Raw genomic sequence first — 26,497 nt, 5'->3', positions numbered from 1 at the left:
TTATTTTAGCGCTGCGTGTAGCACACCGCTACAATTGGTGACCCCGACGGTCCAAACGTTTTTGGACCGGAGATGGCAGACGCTGCATTTGTTAATGCGGTTTCCTTGAAGCTGCCAAGCTTCTGGACGCAACAATCTCACCTATGGTTTCAGCAAGCAGAAGCCCAATTCCACGTTCGGCAGATAACCTTAGAGGACACCCGTTACTACTACGTGGTGAGCTCCCTCGACCAGGACACAGCGGCCCAGGTCGCGGAGTTCGTACAGTCTCCCCTGGCGGACGGCAAGTACACGGCATTCAAAGCCCTGCTCATAGGGACTTTCGGGCTCTCCCGCCGCGAGCGAGCTGCCCGTTTACTGCACCTGGATGGCTTGGGAGACAGGCCCCCATCAGCTTTAATGAATGAGATGTTGTCTCTGGCCGACGGACACACACCCTGCCTCATGTTTGAGCAGGCATTCCTGGAGCAGCTGCCCGAGGACATACGCCTGCTGCTGTCCGACGCGGATTTCAGCGACCCCCGGAAGGTGGCAGCTCGGGAGGACTTGCTGTGGAACACCAAGAAGGTGAGTGGGGCGTCCATCGCACAGATCACCCGGCCACGCTCCCAGCAGCAAACCAGTCCAGGCCCGGCCGCAGAGCCCGCTAAACCCAGAGGCCAGGGTGTGGAGCCCAACGAGCAATGGTGTTTCTACCACCAGCGGTGGGGCGCAGAAGCCCACTGTTGTCGCCCGCCCTGCCAGTTCCCGGGAAATGCCAGGGCCAGCCGTCGCTGATGGCTATGACGGCTGGCCATCGGGATAGCCTCCTGTATGTCTGGGACAAGCAGACATACAGGTTTTTGGTCGACACTGGTGCCGAGATCAGCGTCTTACCTCCGACGAGTTACGACACCCGCAGCAGGGCGCCAGGTCCCCCCCTGTGGGCCGCGAACGGCAGCACTATAAGGACTTATGGCACCCGTCCGGTGCAGCTACGGTTCGACTCCAGCCAGTTTACGTGGGACTTCACACTGGCCGACGTAGCCCAACCGCTTCTGGGTGCGGATTTCTTGCGGGCTCACAGCCTACTGGTCGACCTGCCCAGGATGAGACTGGTTCAAACCTTTCAGACGTTCTCCCTGGGTGCAGCCCAGTTGCCAGCCCCTCACCTCGGCTCCATCACGCTGTCCGACAACGACTTCACCAGGGTCCTAGCGGATTTCCCATCGGTTCTGGCACCGCAGTTCGCGGCAGCTATGCCCCGACACAGCGTACAGCACCACATCCTGACCCAGGGACCACCCCTCCATGCCCGCGCTCGGCGGCTTCCCCCGGACAAGCTCCGACTGGCGAAAGAGGAGTTCAAGAGGATGGAGGAATTGGGGATCATTCGGCGGTTCGACAGCCCATGGGCCTCCCCCCTGCACATGGTGCCCAAAGCGACAGGGGGCTGGAGACCGTGCGGCGACTACCGCAGGCTGAACGAGGCTACAACACCGGACCGCTATCCTGTGCCGCACATTCAGGACTTTGCAGCAAACCTGCACGGCGCGCGGATCTTCTCCAAGGTAGACCTCATCCGCGGATACCATCAAATCCCGATGCATCCGGACGACGTCCCCAAAATGGCTCTCATCACCCCCTTCGGTCTTTTTGAGTTCCTCCGCATGCCGTTCGGCCTGAAGAATGCCACACAGACGTTCCAGCGGTTGATGGACGCGGTGGGACGCGACCTGGACTTCGCATTCATCTATTTGGATGACATCCTCATAGCCAGCAGCAGTCGTCAGGAGCATCTGTCCCACCTCCGACAACTCTATGCCCGGCTGAGTGACTACGGTCTAACGATCAACCTGGCCAAATGCCAGTTCGGGCTTGACACCATTGACTTCCTGGGCCACAGGATTACCACAGACGGGGCAACCCCTCTGCCCGCTAAGGTAGATGCGGTCCGCCATTTCCCCCGACCCACCACGATCAAAGGCCTCCAGGAATTCATAGGTATGGTCAATTTCTACCACCGCTTCCTCCCTTCAGCTGCCCGGATCATGCGCCCCCTGTTCGCCCTGCTGTCGGGTCCGGGCAAGGACATTACTTGGGACGAGGTGTCCGCCGCCGCTTTCATTCAAACGAAGGATGCCTTGGCGAACGCCGCGATGCTAGTGCACCCCAGAATGGACGTCCCTACTGCCCTCACAGTGGATGCATCTAATACGGCAGTCGGTGGGGTACTGGAGCAGCTCATCGCGGGCCGCTGGCAACCCCTGGCGTTTTTCAGCAAACACCTGCGGCCACCCGAGCTCAAATACAGTGCTTTCGACCGGGAGCTGTTGGCGCTATACCTGGCAATCCGGCATTTCAGGTACTTCTTAGAAGGTAGGCCCTTCACCGCGTTCACGGACCACAAACCGCTTACCTTTACATTCACAAAGGTGTCCGATCCCTGGTCATCCCGCCAGCAGCGCCATCTGTCCTACATCTCTGAATACACGACGGACGTCCGGCACGTCTCGGGTAAGGACAATGTCGTGGCGGATGCGCTCTCTCGCCCTAACATTCACGCCCTTTCCCAAGGGGTAGACTTTGAGGCACTGGCAGAGGCACAGCAGGCAGATGAGGAGATCCCGAGTTACAGGTCCGCAGTCTCTGGTTTGCAGCTCCAGGACCTCCCCGTAGGCCCAGGTGAGAGGACCCTACTCTGTGACGTCGCCACTGGCCAGCCCCGTCCCGTCGTCCCAGCACCTTGGCGACGACGTGTTTTCGACTCCATTCATAGCTTGGCGCACCCCTCCATCCGCACTACCGTCCGGATGGTCTCCAGCAGGTTCGTTTGGCACGGACTCCGCAAGCAGGTCCGTGACTGGGCCAGAACGTGCATGCACTGCCAGACGGCCAAGGTGCAGCGACACACCAAGGCACCGCTGCAGCAGTTCCACCCCACCCACCGGCATTTCGACCACATTCATGTGGATATCGTGGGTCCCCTGCCAGTGTCGCGCGGAGCACGGCACCTCCTGACTATCGTGGACTGGTTCACAAGGTGGCCAGAGGCGGTCCCACTCACTGACACCACCTCTGAATCTTGCGCCCGGGCACTGATCGCCACCTGGGTGTCCCGCTTTGGTGTACCGGCCCACATTACCTCCGACAGAGGCGCCCAGTTCACCTCCAGCCTGTGGTCAGCGATGGCCAGCCTGTTGGGGACTCAGCTGCACCACACCACTGCCTACCACCCACAGTCGAACAGACTGGTGGAGCGTTTCCACCGTCACCTGAAGTCAGCTCCCATGGCCCGCCTGCGCGGAGCTAACTGGGCGGACGAGCTTCCCTGGGTCCTACTCGGCATCCGCACGGCGCCCAAGGACGATCTGCACGCTTCGTCGGCCGAGTTGGTGTACAGCGCACCCCTGGCCGTCCCCGGGGAGTTCATACCAGCCCCAAGGGGGTGAGAGGAAGAACCCGCAGCAGTCCTGGGCAGACTACGCGAGAGGCTCGGTGCCCTGGCCCCCGTACCCACTTCGCAGCATGGGCAGCACCCGACCTGCGTACCCAAAGACCTGCAGAACTGTAAGTTTGTGTTTGTACGACGGGGCGGGCATCGGCCACCGCTGCAACGGCCCTACAAGGGGCCGTTCACGGTGCTCAGGAACAACGGGTCCACGTTCGTGCTGGACGTTGGGGGGAGAGAGGAGGTTTTCACGGTGGACCGACTCAAACCGGCCCATGTGGACTTGGCGCAACCGGTCGAGTTTCCAGCACCGCGGCGCAGAGGCCGACCTCCCAAACAGGGTCCGGCCCAGACTGTGGACATTGGGGGGTGTATCGCCGGTTCTGGGGGGGGTTATGTGGCGACCCAATTACTAGCACACTCGAACCAGCTGACAATTAGCCAGGGTGCAGGGACAAAGGAAGAAAGCCTGAGGGGGTTTCAGTAGGGCCTCTCAAGGTATCTGGTGGGAGAGACAGGCTTTAAAGCAAAACTGTGGAGTTGAAATAAACTTACCGTAGATGTCGGATTATAAGCCGCTACTTTTTTCCCATGCTTTGAACAGCATTGAACATAGCGGCTTATAATAAGGTGCGGCTAATAGAATGTTTTTTCCCATGCCGCCAAAACATTTTGCCTCGTAACAGTAGACCAATAAAATTGATGAGTAGTTCACAGAGGACCAATGAAATTGTACGATAAATCAAGCGCACTTCACAAATTATTGTAAATCAGCCATTTGTACTCACCCTCATCAACATGGAAAACACTCGAAGAAAAGCGTATGATGCAGCTTTTAAGTTAAAGGCAATCAATCTGGCGGTTGAACAAGGAAATCGAGCTGCTGCGCGTAATCTTGGCATACATGAATCGATGGTGAGACGGTGGAGATTTAATTTGGGACTGCCGCTTCAGGTCAGGAATGGCTCACGTGATATTAGACAGCAGTACAAGGGAGGGAGGGAGCGAAACTGAGGATTCCGCTGCACCGAAACTGCTAGCGATTCAGTAAACAAAAAAACAGTAAAACTCGTGTGTGAATGGTATCGGGCCAATAAGGACACAAGTGTCCGATGTTACCAAATACCGGTAGGTATAACAAAGTTTAGCCTTACCAAATATGTGTAGCGAGGGTTTGGTTTGGGGGAAAAAGGAGTATAAATAAGAGCAGAATGTAAGGGGAAGGCAAAACGCGTTCTGCAATAAAGCCACGCTGCACTGTAATCCGGTGTTGGTTGTCTCTCTTCCAAAACGAACACAGGGCAGAATTTGAAGCCCAACACGTGTAATATCTTTCTGTGTAAATATCTCATATTACAAGCGGCCGAAAATCCGGTGCGCCGAAAATCCGGTCCGCCGGAAATCCAGTGCGCCGGAAATCCAGTGCGCCGAAAATCCGTTCCGCCGGAAATTCGGTGCGGCCTAAAATCCGATGCGGCCTGTATAATTAAAAAAATGATTTTATTTCTAAAATTAGAGCCAGCGGCTTTTAATCAGGTGCGCTCTGTAGTCCGGAATCTACGGTAGTCTTTGGCTGCAGTTTACCGACTCCGTGTCGTTATTTTAGTGCTGCGTGTAGCACACCGCTACAACACCACAAAAAATAAATAGATTAAACCCAAATTTATCTGACCAATGTTTCTGATGTAATCAAGAAATCGGTACTTTTTTACACTCTACTTGGTCTTGTTTTAAAATTAAACCTTTTTGGATAAATCTAAGACTTTTACTGGAACAAAAATTATTGGAATACAACCTCCACAGAGCCCAATATTATTTTAATTAGGCGATATTGAAGGGATAATACCAAAACCTAAATTGAATAAATATCAGAAAAAATTTATAAAAATTACATTGGCAGCAGCCAAAAAAGCTATTGCAGCTACTTGGAAACCAGATTCATACTTAACTATGGACCATTGGAATAATGAAATATGTAGCTGCATTCCATTTGAAAAAATTACTTATAATTTAAGAAATGAATATGATGTATTTTTGAAAATTTGGCACCCATATCTACAAAAGATAGGATTAAATATATAGGTCCTTTGAAGATAAAATTATTAGTTACTTGGGGAAAAAAATAAAGATATATACTAAAGTTATTTTGAACTCCATGGAGCATGTGGGGATCCTCCGATATCCAGGCAATCCTTCTTTCTTCCTTCTCTCTTTTTTTTCAACAGGGATGTTAAGGGGGGGGGAGGGTTAAGGGGAGGGGGGAGGGCTAATATTAATTTCCATTACTCTATTATTCTATTCATTTTATGTAATTTTCTTAAAAATTTAATTTAAAAAATATAAAACATTAGCTGAACATTTCAGTTTAGAAGAGCAGATTGCATCACGTAGGCGTTTGACCTGTATTCCTTGAATATACAAACACTTAAATCTGCACTGCATCCCATCCAATTTATAGAAGCTTGGAAATATTGAACACTTCAGAGCAATACAAGAAATATTCAAATAAAGGTCAAAATCAGCTTGTGCGTTCACCGCATTCCTTGAATATACAAGGGCAAATTTGGCATGTCAAGTAATTGCAAAGGATGGACTTCACAGGGAATAAGTTGACAAACATTCCAATAGAAAAAGACAACATCAGCACAGGGACACAGGCCAAAGTATCAGCGTATGACCCTGCAAATCAACTTTATTGTGAGTGAAATGCAATGTGACTGAGAAAACATCTTGGCAAATAAGGCTGCACATTCAAAAAATAACGTACCTTAAACTACATTCACAGGAAATTCAACATTATATAACTCAAATAATGACGCTGCATTACATTAAAAAGACAGTTTTCAGCTTTCTGATTTGAAAATTAGACAGTTAATTTTCACTTGATTGAACATCACAATGCATTACAGAAAACTGAAAGAAGACTTTTATGACGTGAATCCACATTTTCCAGAACCCACTGATTGAAAAGGAGAAGAAATTTGTCAGTTGACAGATAATACAAGTTAAAAAGTTGTACTTTACCTAACCAGCCAGCGGTGTAGTCCAACATCGAACTCCCTGGAGTGGGAAAAACAAGAATTAAGATAAATTTAGAACAGAATGAACTTCAAGAGTCACTCTCAGGATGTTTTGTTAAATTATTCAAACTCCTATAGTTCCATTAAACCTTTAAGGATGAAACAACTAGCCTACAATTTAAGTGGCAATGTAGGGTTGTTAATGGGAATTACTTGCATCCAGATGTCCCAGAATGCAGAACTGGCACTGTCTTAAGCCTACATTATACCTAAAGTTGCCACTGTTGGACCTGACAGCTGTGCCTATGCTAATGCATAGAGCTCTCCAAAGAGGATTATGCATAAACTGGAGACTTCCCTGCTGAACACCTCTGCTATTCTGTCTGCAGAATCTAGAATTAGAACAAATTCTCTGGCTATTGGTAAATAGTTTACAGACTCATAGATATAGTAGAAGAGTGAAACCAAGATCTGTGGGCATTAGGAGTAAGCAGACTACCTGAAAACAACACAAAACAACTGACTGCACTCTACCTTTTTTTTTTACTTTCTTACCCTTTCATAATTGCAGAGACTAGCAGGCCAACTACACAGAAAGACAATGGAGAGGGAGGGACAGAATGTTGGGAGAAAGAGAATATGGGTTAAAAGGCCAAATGGACAGAAAGGCAGTGTGGAAGAAATGGGAAAAGACAGAGAAGGCATGTGAGAAAACATGAGGGGATAGCAAAAAAAAAACGTGGGGAGTTGAGGAGGTAGAGTTCAGAGAAATATGCTGGGCTGACAGAGTGGGGATGAATATATTTAAATTAAAATCAATTAATTTCACATTCAGAGCATTAGGTCGGAATTATCAAATTTGCATGAGTCCTTACATGTGAACATGTGCACTCACACCGCTTTGGCAGTTAGCAGATTCTACTTACACAGCTTCCTTTGAAGTTGCGACCAAAAGGAGACACTTTGAAAGAACAAAACACTGTTGGTTACACAGAAGGCTACCAACTACTTGAGTGGAGAGCACACCACTCTGAAATGTCCTTGTATTTTCAGCAGAAGCAGCTACAGCTGCAATTGCACAATGAACAAGCAATCAAGATCTCTCTCTTTCTAAGGGTCATTAACTCAAAGGGCCTGCAGCTGCGGTGAGGTATTCACAGCCCACCTGTGTCGGCTGAGGAGCGATCATCAGGAGACTGCTTTTGAATGCAGGCAACTGATATTGGGCTAGCACGGAGCATTGTGATAACTAGTTTGAACTGACAAATGCACAAATTTTCCTTTTCAAGCAATGCCTTCAATAAATTATGTTGAAATTACAATTTGCTGCTTATAAGCAAGGAAATATTCATTCTGAAGTCACCATCATCGCTTGGGACAGACACCATCTTCCAAAATTCCACTGATTCCCGAGGACCTGATGTTCTACCTTTTTGAAAGAGGTTAGTTATCGCAAGAGTGGATGCTGCCACTATTATCTTCAAAAATGGTCCCTGCAGATTGGAGAATAGCCAGTGTGATCCCATTTTTTAAGAGAGAGAGACAGAGACAGAGACACCATTCGATTAGAATTATGTCTGCTTTGATGTCAAGAGTCAGGAAGCCTTGTTTCAGATTTATAAAGTTCCAGTTGGCCACATCTGGAGTATTGTACAAAACTTTGGTCACCCCATTAGGAAACGGTGGCATTAGAGGGGCACAGAAGACGTTTACCAGGAAGCTGGCTGGATTAGTCAGCATGTGTTAATTGGAAAAACTTGGGATATTTACTCAAGAGCACGGGTCCCCAACCTGCGGTCCACAGACCACTTGCTTAATGACATTGGTCCATGGCAGAAAAAAGGGTGGGAACCCCTGCTCTGGAACATTGGAGGCTAAAGGACACCTGATAGAACTTTATACAATTCTTAACAATCCATGATCATAAACACCTCTCCAATTATCTCCCCATTCCAATACTATCATTGATCTTATTAATGATGACTAATAGGTTCCTACTCTCCTTACAGCTCCCCATTCAAAACAGTTGATTCACTTTTCTTGCCTGGAATTAGAAATTCTCAAAATTTTTTGTTTTCCAAACTCTCCCATGGTTTCACCGATCCCTACTTCTGTAATCTGTTCCACCTCTATACATTGACATCTGCAGAATTTAATTCCTTCACCATCACCAGTCATGCTTTCTGTTGACAAGACCCTAAGCTATGGGATTCCCCTCTCAATATCTACCTCTTTAACTGGTTCTTCCTTCAATTCCTTAAAGCCTCTTCCCCATTAATATTTTAGCAATTTTCCCTAATATCTCCTCATCTAGTTCAGAGTCAACATCACATCATCACTGGACAATACTTCAGATACATCTGAGGACTCTCATTTGTACCTTCCATCAGCAAGATCCAGCCTTGTGTTAAAGGACAATAAAGTGAATGAAGCACTGCCTCAACAAGAACACCAGTTCATTCCTAATCTTCACTTTCAACAAAAAAAAGTACTGTATATAATTTACCTCCATGTTCCTGTAAAACTGTACAGGCTGCTGGTGCACCTTGGCAATCTTGGTGCTTCAATACCATCCAGATACATGATAATTGATGGAATGCCATAAAGCAGCAGATACTTCAGATAGAAGAATAATGTATGAGCAAACCCGAGGCCACCTTGGAAAAAAAATATACAAATTATTTTTATTTCATCTGTTCCTCTCTCAAAATCCAATTAGACAAATGCAACATTTCACTTAAATGGCACCTTTAATAAAGCAATATATTTCAAAGTATAGTAGTCAAATATTATCAAACAACATTTGGCCTCAAAGCATAGTAGAATCAATGGAGAGAGCAGAGATTTTGATCATTTCAAGTTAACAGAGCAAAAGCTTGGGCCTTTCATATTGGTGTCTTCTTGTGATCTGAAATGGATAATCACTTATTTTCCATGAAACTTTTTAAAACCCAGCAAGGAAACACCTTATAACATAAAAAAACAGCTAAGCCTCGATATTATCAATGAAGTAAAATGAACGTTTAATATTAGCTATGACCACTCCACAAGGACATTGGAACTTATCTTGCAAAATGTCATTCAAATTTTCAGTTGAAATAGGATGAAAGCAACAGCTTGCTGTAGGGTTAAAATAAAGGACTTTGATCAAATAATACAGCAACCAAATCCCAAATAAAGGAATGCAATTAACTCCTAGTAAACAAACGCCATTTAAACATTAATCTTGGTGTGCATCTTTAAAAATACTTTTGGCAGGAAGGAGATAGAAAGCGTTATGTCAAGGTGTCAAGATATCAACCTTCACCTCAAAGTCAGCAAAACAAAGGAACTGTCCTCCTCTTTGGGAGCAAGGCAGACGGTGCTGGAAAAGGATAGGACAGGTCTACGGCTTCCTGAACTGAACTGGGGGAGCTGGGCAGGGTCCAGCAGGGGTCAACTAGGTTGGCCCGTTTGAAGGGATTGAAAGGCAAGTGGGCAGCTTAAAAGAGCGTGACATCAAGCATTGAGAGACAACATGATACCGTTTGGGTGAGGAGTAAACCTGAAAAGTTTAACGGACTTCAGCTGTTCAAGAAAAAGATCGGATCTGATCTGGTGAAGAAAAAGATGGGAACATACATTGGGTTTAGAATATTGGGGGAAGTGAATCCCTTGATGACAATAAAAAAGATTAAGAATTCTCTTAAGAAATAAATAAGGAGAGGAAAGAAAAGGTACAAGATAGATCTAGCAAGTAAGGTTAAGGAAAATCCCAAGAGGTTCCATAGCTATATTAAGAGTAAAAGGGTGGCTGGTAGGTTCCTTTAAAGACCATCAGGGATTGTCTCTGTCTAGAGCCACAGGAGATGGGCAGGATATTTAAAAAATATACATCTCCTCTGTGCTTACTGAGGAGAAAACCATGTTTGCTGAAGAGATAAGGCAAACAAGTGGAGAAGTTTTAGAGGAGATTCATTATACCAGGGAGGAAGCATACGCAGCCTTAACATGTGTTACAATAGAGAAATCCTCAAGGGCAGACTGAGTGCATCTTTCAATTTTGCGGGAAGCTAGAAAAGAAATTTCAGAGGCTCTTGCAAAGATTTATTATATTATTAGCCACTGGTGAAGTTCCGGAAGAATGGAAGGTGCTTAATCTTGTTCTTTTGTTTAAGAAGGGTAACAAGGACAAGCCAGGAAACTTCAGGCCAGTCAACATGACATCAGTGTTGGGAAGTTCAAAGAAAAATTTATTACGAGTACATACATGTCACCACATACAACCCGGAGATACTTTTTCCTGTGAGCATATTTAGCAAATCTATAGAACAATAACTGTAAACAGGATCAATGAACAACAAACTGAGCAAAGGCAAATATAAATAAAAAGCAATAAATAGCAAGAGCATGAAATAACAAAATAAAGAGTCCTTTAAAGTGAGACCACGGTATGATGCTAATATTAAATGTTGAACTGTAATCGATAAAGAGCATCCTAATGTATGCACCTTTGTTGTCCAGATGTTCCAGGGTTGAGTGAAGAGCTAATGAGATGGCATCTGTTGTAAACCTGGTGCTTCGGTCAACAAATTGGAGTGGATCCAAGTCACCACTCAGCCAGGAGCTGACATGCTTCATCACCAGCCTCTCAAAACACTTTATCACCATGGATGTAAATGCCACTGGGTGATAGTCGTTGACGCAGGTTCCCATGCTCTTCCTTAGCACCGGTATGATTGAAGCCTGCTTGAAGTGGGTGGGTACCACACAGTTCCGGAGCAAGAGGTTGAAGATATCTGTGAAGACACCAGCCAGTTGGTCAGCACAGGTCTTCAGTACTTGGCCAGGAACTCCATCTAGACTTAATGCTTTCTTGGATTCACTCTCTTGAAGCCAGCCGACATGTCGTCTTCAGATACTGAGAGCAAAGGATCCTCAGGAGACATGGGGGTGGGCAATGGTTCCTCCCTGATCTGGTTGTCGAAACAAGCATAGAAAACATTGAGCTCATCTGGAAGCAGCACACTGCTGTCCCCTATGTCACAAGATTTAACTTTGTAGGAGGTTATAGCATTCAAGTCCAGTCCAGAATCTCCACTTTGCCCAAAAGGTGGCTTTCTGGAAATTATACCTGCATCTCTTATAGCATTCTTGATCTCCAGACTTGAATGCTTCTGATCTGGCTCCCAGCAAATTTTGAATATCATGGTTCATGCAGAGCTTCTGATTGTGGTAAAGCCTGAACAATTTCATGGGAACACACTCACCTACACCTGTTTTAATAACATCTGTTACAATCCTGGTGTAGTCATTCAAATCCTCAGATGAATTCTTGAACATAGCCGAGTCCACTGACTCAAGGCAATCTTGTAATTCTCCTTCTGCCTCCTGCAACCACCTCTTAGTTGTCTTGATCTCTGAAGCCTTGACCTTTATGCTCTGCATGTATGTAGGTAGCAGGAGTACAGCCAAATGATTTGATTTGCCAAAATGCAGTCTCAGGAAGGAACAATAGGCATTCCTTATCATGGTCTAGTATGTTGGGACTAGATTTGCATGCTGATTACATGCTGGTGATAATTGGGCGGGATTTTTTTCAAACATGCTTGGTTGGAGTCACTCACTAGAATTTAAAATGCATGGGGTTGGGCTATTTCTTGCCTGCCGATGACATCATGTAGTTTCACAAGTGCTTGCTTATAATTGCCCGCTGGTGGTATGGAAACTGCTGTCAGAATCACGGATGAGAATTCCTGAGGCAAATAGAATGGTTTACAATTAATCATTAGGTGTTCTAAGTCAGGGGAACAAGAAGTCAACATAACCCCAATGTTCATACACCAATGAGAATTTACTAAAAAGCACATGCCGCCACTTTTCCTCATCAGATCCACAGTTCAATCCATCCTGAAAATTGTAAAACCTTCCAGCCGGATAGCTACATCTGGCATATTCACTGCTAATCAAGTTTCAATTGAGATCTGACTCTGATACAGCAGCCTTGCCGTCAATCTTATTTTCCAGCGATTGCACAGTCGCCAAAAAGATGCTGGGTAGAGGAGGCCTCATCCCTCTGTGCTTCAACCTGGCTTGAATTCCGCCTCTCCTGCCGTAGTTGACCCTTAAAGGCACCGCTCTCGCTCCGCTGGAGCTCATTACTTCTGCTCCGCATTCGATCATCAATCCTGAGATCTGAAGATCAATGATGTAATTTCGTAATAATTAAGAGGAAATTTACATGCTGCAGATTGCAGTGAAATTAGTTCAAAAGAAGTATATTTAAAACAATTTTCTGTAGCCCACAGAGAGTCGCTGATGTATGCCAGCGCCATCTTTACTGGAGGGAATTCTGAAAAACAGGATCTGGCAGCCCATGGACAGACAGACTGATTCAGAGCGTCAGCATGACCAAAAGTCACATTTGACGAATCCTTCAGATAATTTTTTTTGAAGATGTAACTAAAAACATAGATGAGGTAGGGCGGTAGATGTTGTTTATCTGGACTTTGGCAAGGCCTTTGTCTAGGTGCTGCCTGGTAGAGGCTGGTCTGGAAGGTTAGGTCCCATGGAATCCAGGGAGAGTTAGTTAGGTGAATTCAAAATTAGTCAGAGGTAGGAAACAGAGGGCAGTAGTTGAAGGTTGTTTCTCAGAATGGAGGCCAGTGACTAGAGGTGTCTGCAGTGGTCAGTGTTCCAATCCTCGTTATTCATTATTTATATCAATGACTTGGATGCAAATGCACACCAAGGCTTGGTCAACAAGTTTGCAGATGAAATGAAGTTAAGATTGCTAAGAGCAAAGAGACATTTCATTTTCTGTTATTTTACATATTTTTGTAATTCCTTGCAAAAGTTTTAGTGCCTTATATTGTATTAGTTGTAGTGGTTACTGAACTTTTAAAAGTCAGAGTTGTACTGCTCTTCAGCATAAACTTCAACAAACTCTTCCTATCCTGAAATCTCCTCCAGCCGCAAAAATATCATCCCTATTCAGGTTGCAATTAGAACTGCAACCAAAGCCTCTTGAAGTCATTGCATTCCTATCTACATATTTAAGAAACTATTTTCAAGGACTACTGTTCAAGAGCATTTATTTAATTTTCTGAAATGCTTTTTGAAGATATTCTTAGGTTATGAAAAGGATAAAAATGATAGTCTTTCTCCATCTCCAAATGATCAACATGATACTCTTGGAAACGTATCCAGTTGAAGATTAGGGCCGCAAATGACGTTATCTATCTCAGTGAGGCTAGCATAAGGTGACAGCTATGTACTTATTCGGGTTAGAACAAGAATGTATTTAAATTTAAGTCTGAAGTAAGCAAAAAGCAAATTATTTTTACCTAACAAATAATGCCAATGGCCAAGATTTTGCTACCAAATTGCAACTTTCTAAATACTTGACCTCCCCAAGGATTATAGCTGCAGAGCTCATTCTTGCTGCAATTCCCAGTGTTTACCAGTGTAAAAATAACATAGGTTACTCTCCCAGCATGTGCCAGTCTGGAATTGGTTCAGGATCCATGACCTAACTGATATCACTGAGGTAAAGTGGCTGCAGGGTATAAAGGAAGATCCTTCAATTTAATTAATTGTGGTTTGTTCAATGTTTCTAATGATTTAAAGGAACCTTCTGAATATTTTGTTGATTATTTCACAGAATTACAGGAGGCACACCATAAGATGTCATTGGTTCCATCAAATATGTACCAGCTTGATGAAACAGCAAGCAAGACCCATTCTTTCCCAATATCTCCTTTATTTTGTTTCTCTTTTGTGTACTTAGAAACATAGAAAACCTACAGCACCATACAGGACCTTTGGCCCACAATGCTGTGCCGAACATGAACTTACTTTAGAAATTACCTAGGGTGCCTCTACCACTGTAGCAGGCAGCCCATTCCACACACTCACCACTCTCTGCGTAAAAAACATACCCCTGACATCTTCTCTGTACCTACTCCCCAGCTCCTTAAAAGTGTGCCCTCTCGTGTTAGTCATTTCAGCCCTGGGAAAAAGCCTCTGACTATCCACACAATCAATGCCTGTCATCATCTTATACATATATATGTTATACTTGTCCAGTTCTTTCTTAAATGTCATGATTGAATCAGCCTCCCATGCTACCCCTGCCAGCACATTGTAGATTTTAGCCATGTTATTTTATGTGCTCTAATCCTTTCACTAATGCAGTTTTTCACAGTCTATTTTGTGTAGAACATAAAGTATGTAATTTTAAATTGTCTTCCAATGTCATCTATTCCAAAACCAACCCTTACAATTCAGACAACACACAAAATGCTGGTGGAACACAGCAGGCCAGGCAGCATCTTTAAGGAGAAGCACTTACAATTCAGAATTAGAATCAGATTTACAGTATTATCATCGACATGTGATGTGAAATTTGTTAACTTAGCAGCAGTAGTTCAATGCAGTACTTAACCTAGCAGAGAAAAAAATAACAGTAATAAATAAAATTAAAATAATAATAATAAACAAGTAAACCAATTACGTGTATTGAATAGATTTTAAAAAGAGCATAAACAGAAATACTGTATATTAGAAAAAGTGAGGCAGTGCCCAAAGTTTCAATGTCCATTTAGGAATTGGATGGCAGAGGGGAAGAAGCTGTTCCTGAATTGCTGATGGTGTGCCTTCAGGCTTCTGTATCTCCTACCTGATGGTAACAGTGAGAAAAGAGCATGCTTTGGGTGCTGGAGGTCCTTAATAATGGACGCTGCCTTTTTGAGACACCGCTTCCTAAAGATGACCTGGATACTTTGTAAGCTAGTACCCAAGATGGAGCTGACTAGATTTACAACCCTCTGCAGCTTCTTTTGGTCCCGTGCAGTAGCCTCTCCACACCAAACAGTGATGCAGCCTGTCAGAATGCTCTCCACGGTACATCTATAGAAGTTTCAGAGTGTATTTGTTGACTTGCCAAATCTCTTCAAACTCCTAATAAAGTATAGCCACTGTCTTGCCTCCTTTATAACTACATCGACACGTTGGGACCAGGTTAGATCCTCAGAGATCTTGACACCCAGGAACTTGAAGCTGCTCTCTCTCTCCACTTCTGATCCCTCTATATGAGGATTGGTTTGTGTTCCTTCATCTTGCCCTTCCTGAAATCCACAATCAGTTCTTTCATCTTACTGACGTTGAGTGCCAGATTGATGCTGTGGCACCATTCCACTAGTTGGCATATCTCACTCCTGTACACAATTCCAGTCTGACTACACAACCCAGGTCCCCCATAGCTGAAATCATTTATCTCTTGTGATGGTATTGGGTTTGCTGTCCGTGAAGTTCTGAAATCAAAGGTCTTAACACCCAATCCGATATACAGTAGATAGTTCTGGGTGCCCTTACTTAAGTGCTTTAGCCACCTGTTCTTCAAAGGCTAGATAATTTCCATGCTCATCTTCTACAGCGAGTTCAGCTGCTAATACCCACATTTGAGCATGGGGCACCACTCCTTATTAAGGAGGAGATACTCCCAGCTAACAAAGTAGCATTTAACACTGTTCATTTTAGTGATACATGTTTAATTTTACATAAAATTGTCAAAACACATTTAAGACTCAGAGGATTTCTATTCTATAAAAGATTTCCAAATTTCAAACAATTTTTAAAACACACAGGGATTCCTATAAACTAAAAAGACATAACAATGAGTTGTGGACAAATGAATCGCCTATCACAGAAATCAAAGGCAGAGGATTTGATTCCAGTTACCCCATCTTTCAGTCATTCTTCTTGTCTTTCCTTGACTATTTCTAACAAGCCTAACTGCTCTCTTACACTTATAATTCGTAACTTCACACGTGACATTTTTTCAGATAATTTTGCTGAGAAGTTCACACATATGGTCTAAAAACTTCTGGGGAAAGAGTCCCAGACACCCAAAATTAATGCTGTAAGGGCTCGCATTCTGAGTACACAGATCTCCCAACTATTAATGGATCAGCTATTTGATGTGCTAAGTGATAGTATCATTCTGGCCTGCAAGCTTCCTTGAATAAAATAACTTATCCAATGTTGTCTGGTTTGATGCAGGCCCAATGAACATAACCCCATTGTCTTACACTACATCTCTTGAAAACCCAACCCCGTGCTGATGGCCAGCAGTCTGTGCTCTATAGACAGTGTTGTCTGTTTGCAAAGCTGTTCTTTTATGTACAGATTGATTATTTCTTGCAACTTACATTAAGAATTAATGACAGGCTCTTGTTTATGACAAGAAACTGAACAAGGAAAACTGGTTGGGAATTTAAGTTACTCAAAAACAACTCTTTGAAACTATCCCTTGAAGATTCAGGTACTGTGTTAGCAAGCTAAGCTTAGCAGAGAAAAAAAACAATGAATATCTATCACACTCTCTTTCTTTGCTTAAGTGTGATGCCTAGAAATAGGCAAACTATTCTTGTCCTTTTAATCTATGCATATACCTATAAAGCCCATAGTTCCATATTTTTAAAACGCTATCATAATTGTGCTGCCCTGCCATTTTTAACGATTAATATCCCCAGATGCATCTGTGCCTGTAAAATGTTTGGTTGTGCTCTCCTGCTTTCACTGCTCTCGTTCATTCTGCCAAAATATAAAACTGCACATTTTCTGCAACTCACACAAAATTCTGGAGGAACTCAGCAGGCTAGGCAGCATCTATGGTAAAGAGTACAGTCAACGTTACAGGCCGAGACCCTTCAGCAGGACCGTGTAACTTGTCCGGGCAACTCTGAACATTTTTTGTTACATGAGCTACAGTACGTCGGTTCTGATGAGGGGTCTTGGGCCGAAACATCAACTGTTTACTCTTCTCCATAGATGCTGCCTGGCCTGCTTAGTTCCTCCAGCATTTTGTGTGTGTTGCTTGGATTTCCAGCATTTGTAGATTTTCTGGTGTTTGTGACAACTTTCTGCATTAAATTTGAATTATGTTGTCACTTCTATCAGCTTGGCTCTATATTCTTGAAGTCTATTGATGCTTTATTCACCAGTTCTCCAAGTCTCCAATACTTTCACAGTAAAGTAAACTTAGATCATAATTTTTAATTCATTTTTTAAAAATCTGTAATGGCCTGTCTGTTTGTCTTGACAGCTGGCAAAGCTGGGTCTGGGCTTTGTAAGCCATCAAAAAACTTCCTGGGCTGGATTTATCCAGTGGGTCATTAGAAGCCCTGCATTGCTGAGGGTTTCCAATATGTTCAGGCAGCTAAGCAGAAATCCACACATGTCAGGAAATAAAAGGCAGGGGATAACCACTGGCAACAATTGCTAATAGAAAGTGCTAACTCAGTCTGGACCATGGTGTAACTTGTTCAGGCAACAATGAACACTTTCTGTTACTGGGCTCCTGTATATTGGCCCCTGGTAGTGCTCACAGAGTGCTGATTGCCCAAAAAGTGCTGATCCATTACAATATTCAAAGCCCAAACATAAAAAAAGAATAAAGTAATCAAAAGTTCCCAGTTTATAAAGACATCCAGGCAGCCTGCCTGACATGGCCATATTGCTCACATTCATTCAGCCACCAAGAGCGCATTATGCCATTGTCACCTTTCCAACAACAGCAGATACTGACCCTTCTGGAGATGATTCAACGAGTACATTCATTCCCACAAATGCTCTCTGAATGCTAATTCCAGAAGAACGGCACTTTCAACTTTTAAGCTTTATAGTAGTTCCATTTTCCTTGTCAATATTTCATTGCCATTTAGATAGCAATATATTTAGTATCATTTTACAGGTATGACAGGAGATATTTAAATATTCTGGAACAAGTAATGAATTTGTAATCCACATTTCATAATCCTAAATATACATGGAGCTTAGAAAAATAGAGGGCCATGGGTAACCTGAGGTAATTTCTAAAGTAAGTACATGTTTGGCACAGCATTGTGGGCCAAAAGGCCTGTATTGTGCTGTAAGTTTTCTATGTTTCTATAACAGCTCCGAAATGCAATATTTGTGGATTATATCTTTTCCCCCACTAGATAATTTCCAATTTTATTAAGGATAGGAGAGGTAAATGAGTTGAAGAAACCTATTGTACAAAACCATTGCCACTATAGTTCAATGCACAAGATCCAGGTTTTTGTCAGTTCTGTCAATGCAATCAGGGCAGAATTGGAAAAGGTATCAAAAAAAATGAAGAATCATTAACATAATTTATAATTTCAGGAATCAATGTCAAAGGTTGGAAAATTCAATTTGCTTTGAGCTATTTTCCAAATACGTATAAAACTTGTCCAGTCTCCAGCTTGAAAATGTAAGATTCCAATAACACCACTGATAACTGGAAGCATCTCCAGAATGTTTTCACTGTGTTGAGTGCAATACTATTATTTATCATATTTTGAAGGATTTTCAGAAAACTTTTGTCATTTTTATTTAAGTTTATTTCTCAATGCCTAGAAAAATGGAAAATTACCATCTCCACACAACTCACTCTGCTATAAAATACTAGGAATGAACATGAGGCTAGAATCCACTCGTTATTTTCAACTTTTGGGCCATTCCAAGAATAATCTTGTAGCTGTACAATCAGGACTGGCGCAGGTTCCATTGACTTCCCCTTAATGAAGTCCACAAGCAGGTCCTTGGTCTTACTGTCTCATTCCTATACACCTCCTTATCATCATTTGAAATTCTCCTAACAATTCATCGACAAATGAGCTGACAAATGATGGCAATTGAGCTGTACCTAGTCACACAATGAAGGATGTAGAGAAAGTAGAGTAGTGGGCTAAGCAGGCATCCTTGAGGTACGCCAGTGTTGGTAGTCAGCGAGGAGGAGATCGGCATTGACTCCCCGATGTGGAAGTCAAGGATCCAGTTGCAGAGGTAGGTACTGATGCCCAGGTTTTGGAGCTCGTTGATTAATTTTTGAGGATATGATGTCATTGAACACGGAGCTGCATCCAATAAGCAGTAGCCTGAAGTAGGTATTGCTTTTGTCCAGGTGATCCAAGGCTGAGAGGAGAGCCAGTGAGTTTCCATCTGTTGCAGACCTATTGTGACCATAGGGAAAATGCAGCAGCTTAGGCAAGAGTTGACTTTCACCATGACCAACCTCTCACAGCACTTCGTCACAGTAGGCTTGAGTGAAATCTGTTGAGGCAGCTTATCCTGCTCTTCTTGGGCACTGGTATGATAGTTGCCCATTTGATGCGAGTGGGAACCTTGGACTTCAGCAGTGAGATTGAAGATGTCCTTGAACACTCCCACTAGCTGGTTGGCACAGGTTTTCAGTGTCCTATGAGGTATACCATTAGGGACTGACACCTTTGTAAGGGTTCACCCCCTTGAAAAGTGTTCCAAGACCGAGATCACGGGGTCACCAGATGCTGCAGAGATTCGCAGAGGTGTATTTTTATTCTCCCTTTCAAAAGTGTCCTTAAAGCTTTGCGCTCATCTGGGACTAAGGCACCACAGCCCTTCATGATTTTAGATTTCACTTTGTAGGAATTATGGCCTGCAAACCCTGCCAGAGCTAACCTGCTTCGATTCCATCTCCAACTTCCATATAATCATAGAACAATTACAGCACGGAAACAGGCCATCTCAGCCCTTCTAGTCTGTGCCGAACGCTTACTCTCACCTATTCCCACCGACCCGCACTCAGCCCATAACCCTCCATTCCTTTCCTGTCCATATACCTATCCAAATTTTTTTTTTTTTTAATGACAAAATTGAACCTGCCCCTACCACTTCTACTGGAAGCTCGTTCCACAAAGCTACCACTCTCTGAGTAATGAAGTTCCCCCTCGTGTTACCCCTAAACTTTTGCCCCCTAACTCTTAACTCATGTCCTCTTGTTTGAATCTCCCCTACTCTCAATGGAAAAAGCCTATCCATATCAACCCCTCATGATTTTAAATACCTCTATCATGTCCCCCCTCAACCTTCTACGCTCCAAAGAATAAAGACCTAACCTGTTTAACCTTTCCCTGTAACTTAGGTGCTGAAACCCAGGTAACATTCTAGTAAATCTCCTTTGTACTCTCTCGATTTTGTTGACATCTTTCCTATAATTCGGTGACCAGAACTGTACACAATACTCCAAATTTGGCTTCACCAATGCCTTGTACAATTTTAACATTGCGTCCCAACTCCTATACTCAATGCTCTGATTTATAAAGGCCAGCATACCAAAAGCTTTCTTCACCACCCTATCCACATGAGATTCCACCTTCAGGGAACTATGCACCATTATTCCCAGATCACTCTGTCCTACTGCATTCTTCAATGTCCTACCATTTACCATGTATGTCCTATTTTGATTAGTCTTATCAAAATGTGGCACCTCACACTTATCAGCATTAAACTCCATCTGCCATCTTTCAGCCCACTCTTCTAACTGGCCGAAATCTCTCTGCAAGCTTTGAAAACCTACTTCATTATCCACAACGCCACCTATCTTAGTATCATCTGCATACTTACTAATCCAATTTACCACCCCATCATCCAGATCATTAATGTATATGACAAACAACATTGGACCCAGTATAGATCCCTGAGGCACACCACTATTCACCGGCCTCCAACCTGACAAACAGTTATCCACCACTACTCTCTGGCATCTCCCATCCAGCCACTGTTAATCCATTTTACTACTTCAATATTAATACCTAACAATCGAACCTTCCTAACTAACCTTCCATGTGGAACCTTGACAAAGGCCTTACTGAAGTCCATATAGACAAAATCCACTCCTTTACCCTCGTCAACTTTCCTGGTAACCTTTTCAAAAATTTCAATAAGATTTGTCAAACATGACCTTCCATGCACAAGTCCATGTTGATCCAACTTTAATCAGAATTGTCTTATAGCTCTCAAAATAGCCTTTTGTAGGTTGTACCTGCACCTTGTAGAGTTCTGGATCACCGGTCTTGAATGCCACAGATCTAGACCTCAGCAGACTACAAATCTCCTAGTTCATCCACAGCTTCTGGTTTGGATATGTTTGGTATGTTCTTGAAGCACACACTCATCCATATAGGTCTTGATGAAGTCACTAGCAACTGTGGTGTATTCATTCAGATTCAAAGATGAATCCCTGAATATTGTCCAGTCCACTGATGCAGAACAGTTCTGCAAGTTGCTCCACTGCCTCCCTTGACCATAACTTCTTTGTCCATACCACAGTGCTGTAGTCTTTAGTCACTACCAGTACTCTGGGAGCAGTACAGCCAGATGATCAGACTTCATAAAGTATGAGCATGGAATGGCACAGTAAGTGATCTTAATGGTGGTATAACAGTAATCAAGTGGGTTGGCAGCTCTGGTTCCACAGGCGATATGTTGGTGGTAAGTGTTTAGATACTTCTTCAAGCTGGCCTGGTTTGTTGTTTCATGATTGCTGATCACGGTACTCAGCTCCTGCAATGCCTGCCTGATATTGGTCTGAGGACAGTTCACTACTACCAGGTTAACGGTAGAGATCTCCCTTGACAGATAAAATACTCAACACTTGACCGCTAGATGTTCTAGATCAGGTGAGCAGGACTGAGGCAGAAATGCCATGACTAAGCATGATGATGAGTTAACATAAAACATACTCCACCTTCTCCTCTACCTTTAAAAGAGTAATCTGCCCTCTCTTATCAGTGGATAGTGAAGCATTCGGGCTGTAGCTTTTATGTCCGAAATGGCTGAGGCTAGCCATCTTTCTGTGAAGCACTGTACCCACAGTGCCTGATGTCCCTCTGGTACCACAATCTTGCTCTGAAGTCTTCAGTTTTATTTTCCAGAGACCATACATGCCAGGGAAGAGTAGCATCTTTCCTTTTATTATAATAAGCAGCTTCCATTGTCTGCAGAAGGAACATGATCAAAGGACATTCAAAATGGTGGATCCAACTCCAGTAATGCCAGAAAAATATATTTATTTTTCCAATAGGGAATAGGAACAAAATCAACTTCATCAAGTAAGGTTTCACTACTTCCACACCGTAGAATTGCTTCCATCAGGAATGCCAAATTAAAACTAATAGACAGTTTGCTGAACAAATCAGTCATGCTCAGGTGCTCAATCAGGTTAATTGTCTGTAATTCAATGTTTCAAAAATCATTAAATAAAAACACAAAATGCTGGCAGAACTCAGCAGGCCAGACAGCATCTATGGGAGGAGGTAGTGACGACGTTTCGGGCCAAAACCCTTCATCAGGAGTGAAGTAACATGAGATGGTGGAGAGGGGATAAGAAGTGGGGGGGGAGGGATGAAGTAGAGAGCTGGGAAGTGATAGGTTGGAGGGAAATGGGCTGGGGGAAGGTGGAGAATTATGGGAAATAAAAGAGAAAGAAAGGTAGGGCTGGGGGGGGGGGGGGGGGGGGGGGGGAGAGATTATAGTGAGGGGGGAAAAAAAGAGAAAGAGAACCAGACTAAAATAATAGACAGGGATGGGGGTAAGGAGGGGCAGGGGTATCAACGGAGGTCTGTGAGTTGGATGTTCATGCCAGCAGGTAGGAGGCTACCTAGGCGGGAGATAAGGTATTGCTCCATCGACCTGCATGTGGCCTCATCTTGACGGTAGAGGAGGCCATGGACAGACATATTGGAGTGGGAGTGGTCTGTGGAATTGAAGTGTGTGGCCACAGGGAGATCCCGCCACTGCTGGAGGACCGACCACCGGTGTTCGGCAAAACGGTCTCCCAGTCTGCGGCGGGTCTCCCCAATGTATAAATGGCCACACCGAACACCAACGCTCAGTCCTCCAGCAGTGGCGGGATCTCCCTGTGGCCACTGTTACGAATGTGCCACAGCTCTGAGGGGCCGAAAGGTGCGGGGTAGCCCCCTCCTTTGTGAGAATCACAAGATCACTATTAAGTCAGTTCAGGGGACACAGGAAATGAGAGAAAGACATGCAGAATCCACAAAAGGGTTGGAATGTGTCCTGGCCTCCGAAAGGCGGACCCATTGATACCGGCTATTGTCTCTTGGAGACGGACTTGTGTATTGCATCCTGCAAGATGCATCAGAGCCCCCCCAGGCAATGAACCGAGGGGGAGGTTGGTGGAGGGAGTGCATCATCCCAACCTGATTGACAACTGAGACCCTGTGAGTCAGGATAAAAAGAGGGTCTGTGGGAACAGCCCCTCAGACACACCAGAAGAAACGCTAGCGATCCCGTAATAGCGAAAGCCGGTGGAAGGCCACGTGCGTCCGCTTCCATTTGCCCCGGAATCGGTGGCCTTTGCCATGGAAAAATGGTTTTTAGCTAACAACGGGGAACTCAACTCCCAACGACTCTCGAAGGATTGACATCATAAAAGGAATGGGCAAGTTTTAACTCATCTTTCTCTCCAACCAAAGGCTGCAGCCTACAGCTTGACTGAACTAAAGTGACTTTTATATTTCCATCGGACAATACATTATCCCCTAGACAACGATAGAGCTATTTCTTATTGATTATTATTATACCCGCGCTTTTAGATTTAGTATTGACGACGTATATTATCTGTGTGTTTGCATTGATATTATTTTTTGTGTATTTCTATCAATAAATACTGTTAAAAATTGTACCATCAGACTTCAACGGACCTCTCTATCTTTGCTGGTAAGTGACCCAGTTACGGGGTACGTAACACCACACACTTCAGTTCCACAGACCACTACCACTCCGTCATGTCTGTCCATGGCCTCCTCTACCGTCAAGATGAGGCCACACGCAGGTCGATGGAGCAATACCTTATCTCCCGCCCGGGTAGCCTCCTACCTGCCGGCATGAACATCCAACTCATAGACCTCCGTTGATACCCCTGCCCCCCCCCCCCTTACCCCCATCCCTATCTATTATTTTAGTCTGGTTCTCTTTCTTTCTCTTTTTTCCCCCCTCACTATAATCTCCCCCCAGCCCTACCTTTTTTCCTCTTTTATTTCCCATAATTCTCCACCTTTCCCCAGCCCATTTCCCTCCGGCCTATCACTTCCCAGCTCTCTACTTCATCCCTCCCCCCACTTCTTATCCCCTCTCCGCCATCCCATGTTACTTCACTCCTGATGAAGGGTTTCAGCCTGAAACATCGTCACTGCCTCCTCCCATAGATGCCGTCTGGCCTGCTGAGTTCTGCCAGCATTTTGTGTTTTTATTTACTTCCAGCATCTGCAGATTCACTCATGTGCCTTTCAAAAATCGTTATTTGCATTACCTAATTATATAATTCATTCCATGCTTTTCTTGCTTCAAAGTTAATGGCTTCAGGGATTGAAATAAAACCAAATTACTGAGGTTAGAGTGCATCTTAGTGTAACTGACAGCTTGTTTAAAAAAAATTTGTCCTGCACTTGTAATTAACTGACAACTCATAAAGAAGCCACGGGGTGAAAGATATTTTAAATTAAGCAGAGCTTCATTGGCACAGCAGACTGCTCTTCCGAGATTGTACTAAAAGTATGTTATTCTGTGATTAAAGGGAGCTTTACTCTACATCTACTCATGGGTTGCCTGCCCCGATATACACGTTCAACACCAGATCAGATGCCTTTAATGGTACATTGCATTCTCTTGTACTAACCACTCACCCAAAAGAGCACGAACAACATTTTTTAAACTTTCAATAAGAAACCATAAAAGTAATGAATTTCCTGAACTAGACTCAACAATTATATGTATTATTAAACTCATATACAGTATCCAACTTGTTGATCATTGCTCACATCAGTTAGATGATCCTCTTTTAGATAATTTAAACTTGAAGTTACCTACATAAATAAGGTACTTCAATATTATACTGTTGGACTGGTATATCATAAAGCCAGAAATGTCTGTACAGTATCTTATAAACCCAAAATCAAAAGAGCATTTGAACCAATCACATTTTAAATATCTCCCATCTCACGCTTTGTTGCTTGGCATTGTAAATTCTATCAACAATCAGCTTTCAGACAATGTTTCAAAAATCATCATTTGACCTCAGTGGTTGAGAGAACATGTTGGCGTCAATTGTTAAGGAGCAGGTTATAGAGTACTTGGTGACACAGGACAAGATAGAGCAAAGTCAGTCTGGTTTTCTTAGGGGAAAATCCTGCCTCACGAACCTGTTGGAATTCTTTGAGGAGATTGCAAGTAGGATGGATAATGGGAGTGCAGTGGATGTTGTATATTTGGATGTTGAGAAGGCGTTTGACAAGATGTCACACATGAGGCTGCTTACCAAGTTAAGAGCCCATGGTATTACTGGAAAGTTACTAGCATAGCTAGAGCATTGGCTGATCGGTAAGAGGCAGCAAGAGGGAATAAAAAGATCCTTTTCTGGTTGGCTGCCAGTGACGAGTGGTGTTCTGCAGGGGTCGGTGTTGGGACCAGTTCTCTTTATGCTGTATATAAATGATTTAGATGATGGAATAGATGGCTTTGATGCCAAGTTTACAGATGATACGATGATTGGTGGAGGGGCAGGTAGCGTTGAGGAAACAGGTAGGATGCAGAAGGACTTTACGAAAAAAGCGATGAAATGGACTTTTAAGATTGTAAACTAGCGGGTTGTTGTTATAAAAATGCAGGACACCACCCTCTCCCTTGCCAGGGAGAGACAGAACCTTTGGTTTGTCAATTGTCGGATGAAATTCGAAGTTTTTGGGGTAACTTTGGTCTGTGTTTTTGCTATTGCTTAGCACACGCTTGGGCTCAGTGATGGTACCGATGTGCATTTATTTTTGCTGGTGGGGGGAGGGGGGATCGTTGCTTGCTGCCGCTTACGTTTGGGAGGGGGGAGCTGGGGGGGGTACTCTGGGGTTCTCACGTTTAACTGTCGTTCATTCTTTGGGGCACTTCTCTGTTTTTGTGGATGTTTGCGAAGAAAAAGCATTTCAGGATGTATACATTTCTCTGACATTAAATTTGACCTTTGGACCTTTGACTCAGATTAGGAGAATGGGCAAGAAAGTGTCAAATGTAATACAATGTTGGAAAATGCATGGTCATACACTTTGGTAGAAGAAATAAATGTGCAGACTATATTCTAAGCAGAGAGAAAATTCAAAAATCTGAGATGCAAAGGGACTTGGGAGTCCTTGTGCAGCACACCATGAAGGTTAACGTGCAGGTTGATTCGGTG

General features: G+C 44.0%; 1 protein-coding gene across 3 annotated transcripts in view; it reads right to left on the bottom strand.

The window, feature by feature from the left end:
- hhat (hedgehog acyltransferase) overlaps positions 1–26,497 on the bottom strand; it is a 252,183-nt gene that overhangs the window by 189,138 nt on the left and 36,548 nt on the right. For all 3 annotated transcript variants that reach the window (XR_012099591.1, XM_073050747.1, XM_073050748.1), the window contains exons 7-8: positions 8,957–9,107; positions 6,455–6,490 (exon numbers count right to left, since the gene is read on the bottom strand). Coding sequence is in view for 2 of the 3 variants with exons in the window: in XM_073050747.1 (XP_072906848.1) it covers positions 6,455–6,490; positions 8,957–9,107 (187 nt within the window). In the remaining variant the exon portion in view is untranslated. The remainder of the gene's footprint in view (positions 1–6,454; positions 6,491–8,956; positions 9,108–26,497) is intronic.

Source organism: Hemitrygon akajei, chromosome 7, assembly GCF_048418815.1.
Source record: "Hemitrygon akajei chromosome 7, sHemAka1.3, whole genome shotgun sequence".
In the NCBI taxonomy this organism is placed as follows: domain Eukaryota; kingdom Metazoa; phylum Chordata; class Chondrichthyes; order Myliobatiformes; family Dasyatidae; genus Hemitrygon; species Hemitrygon akajei.
The sequence above is the reverse complement of the archived record's forward strand: the minus strand, read 5'-3'. Positions and strand labels throughout refer to the sequence as shown.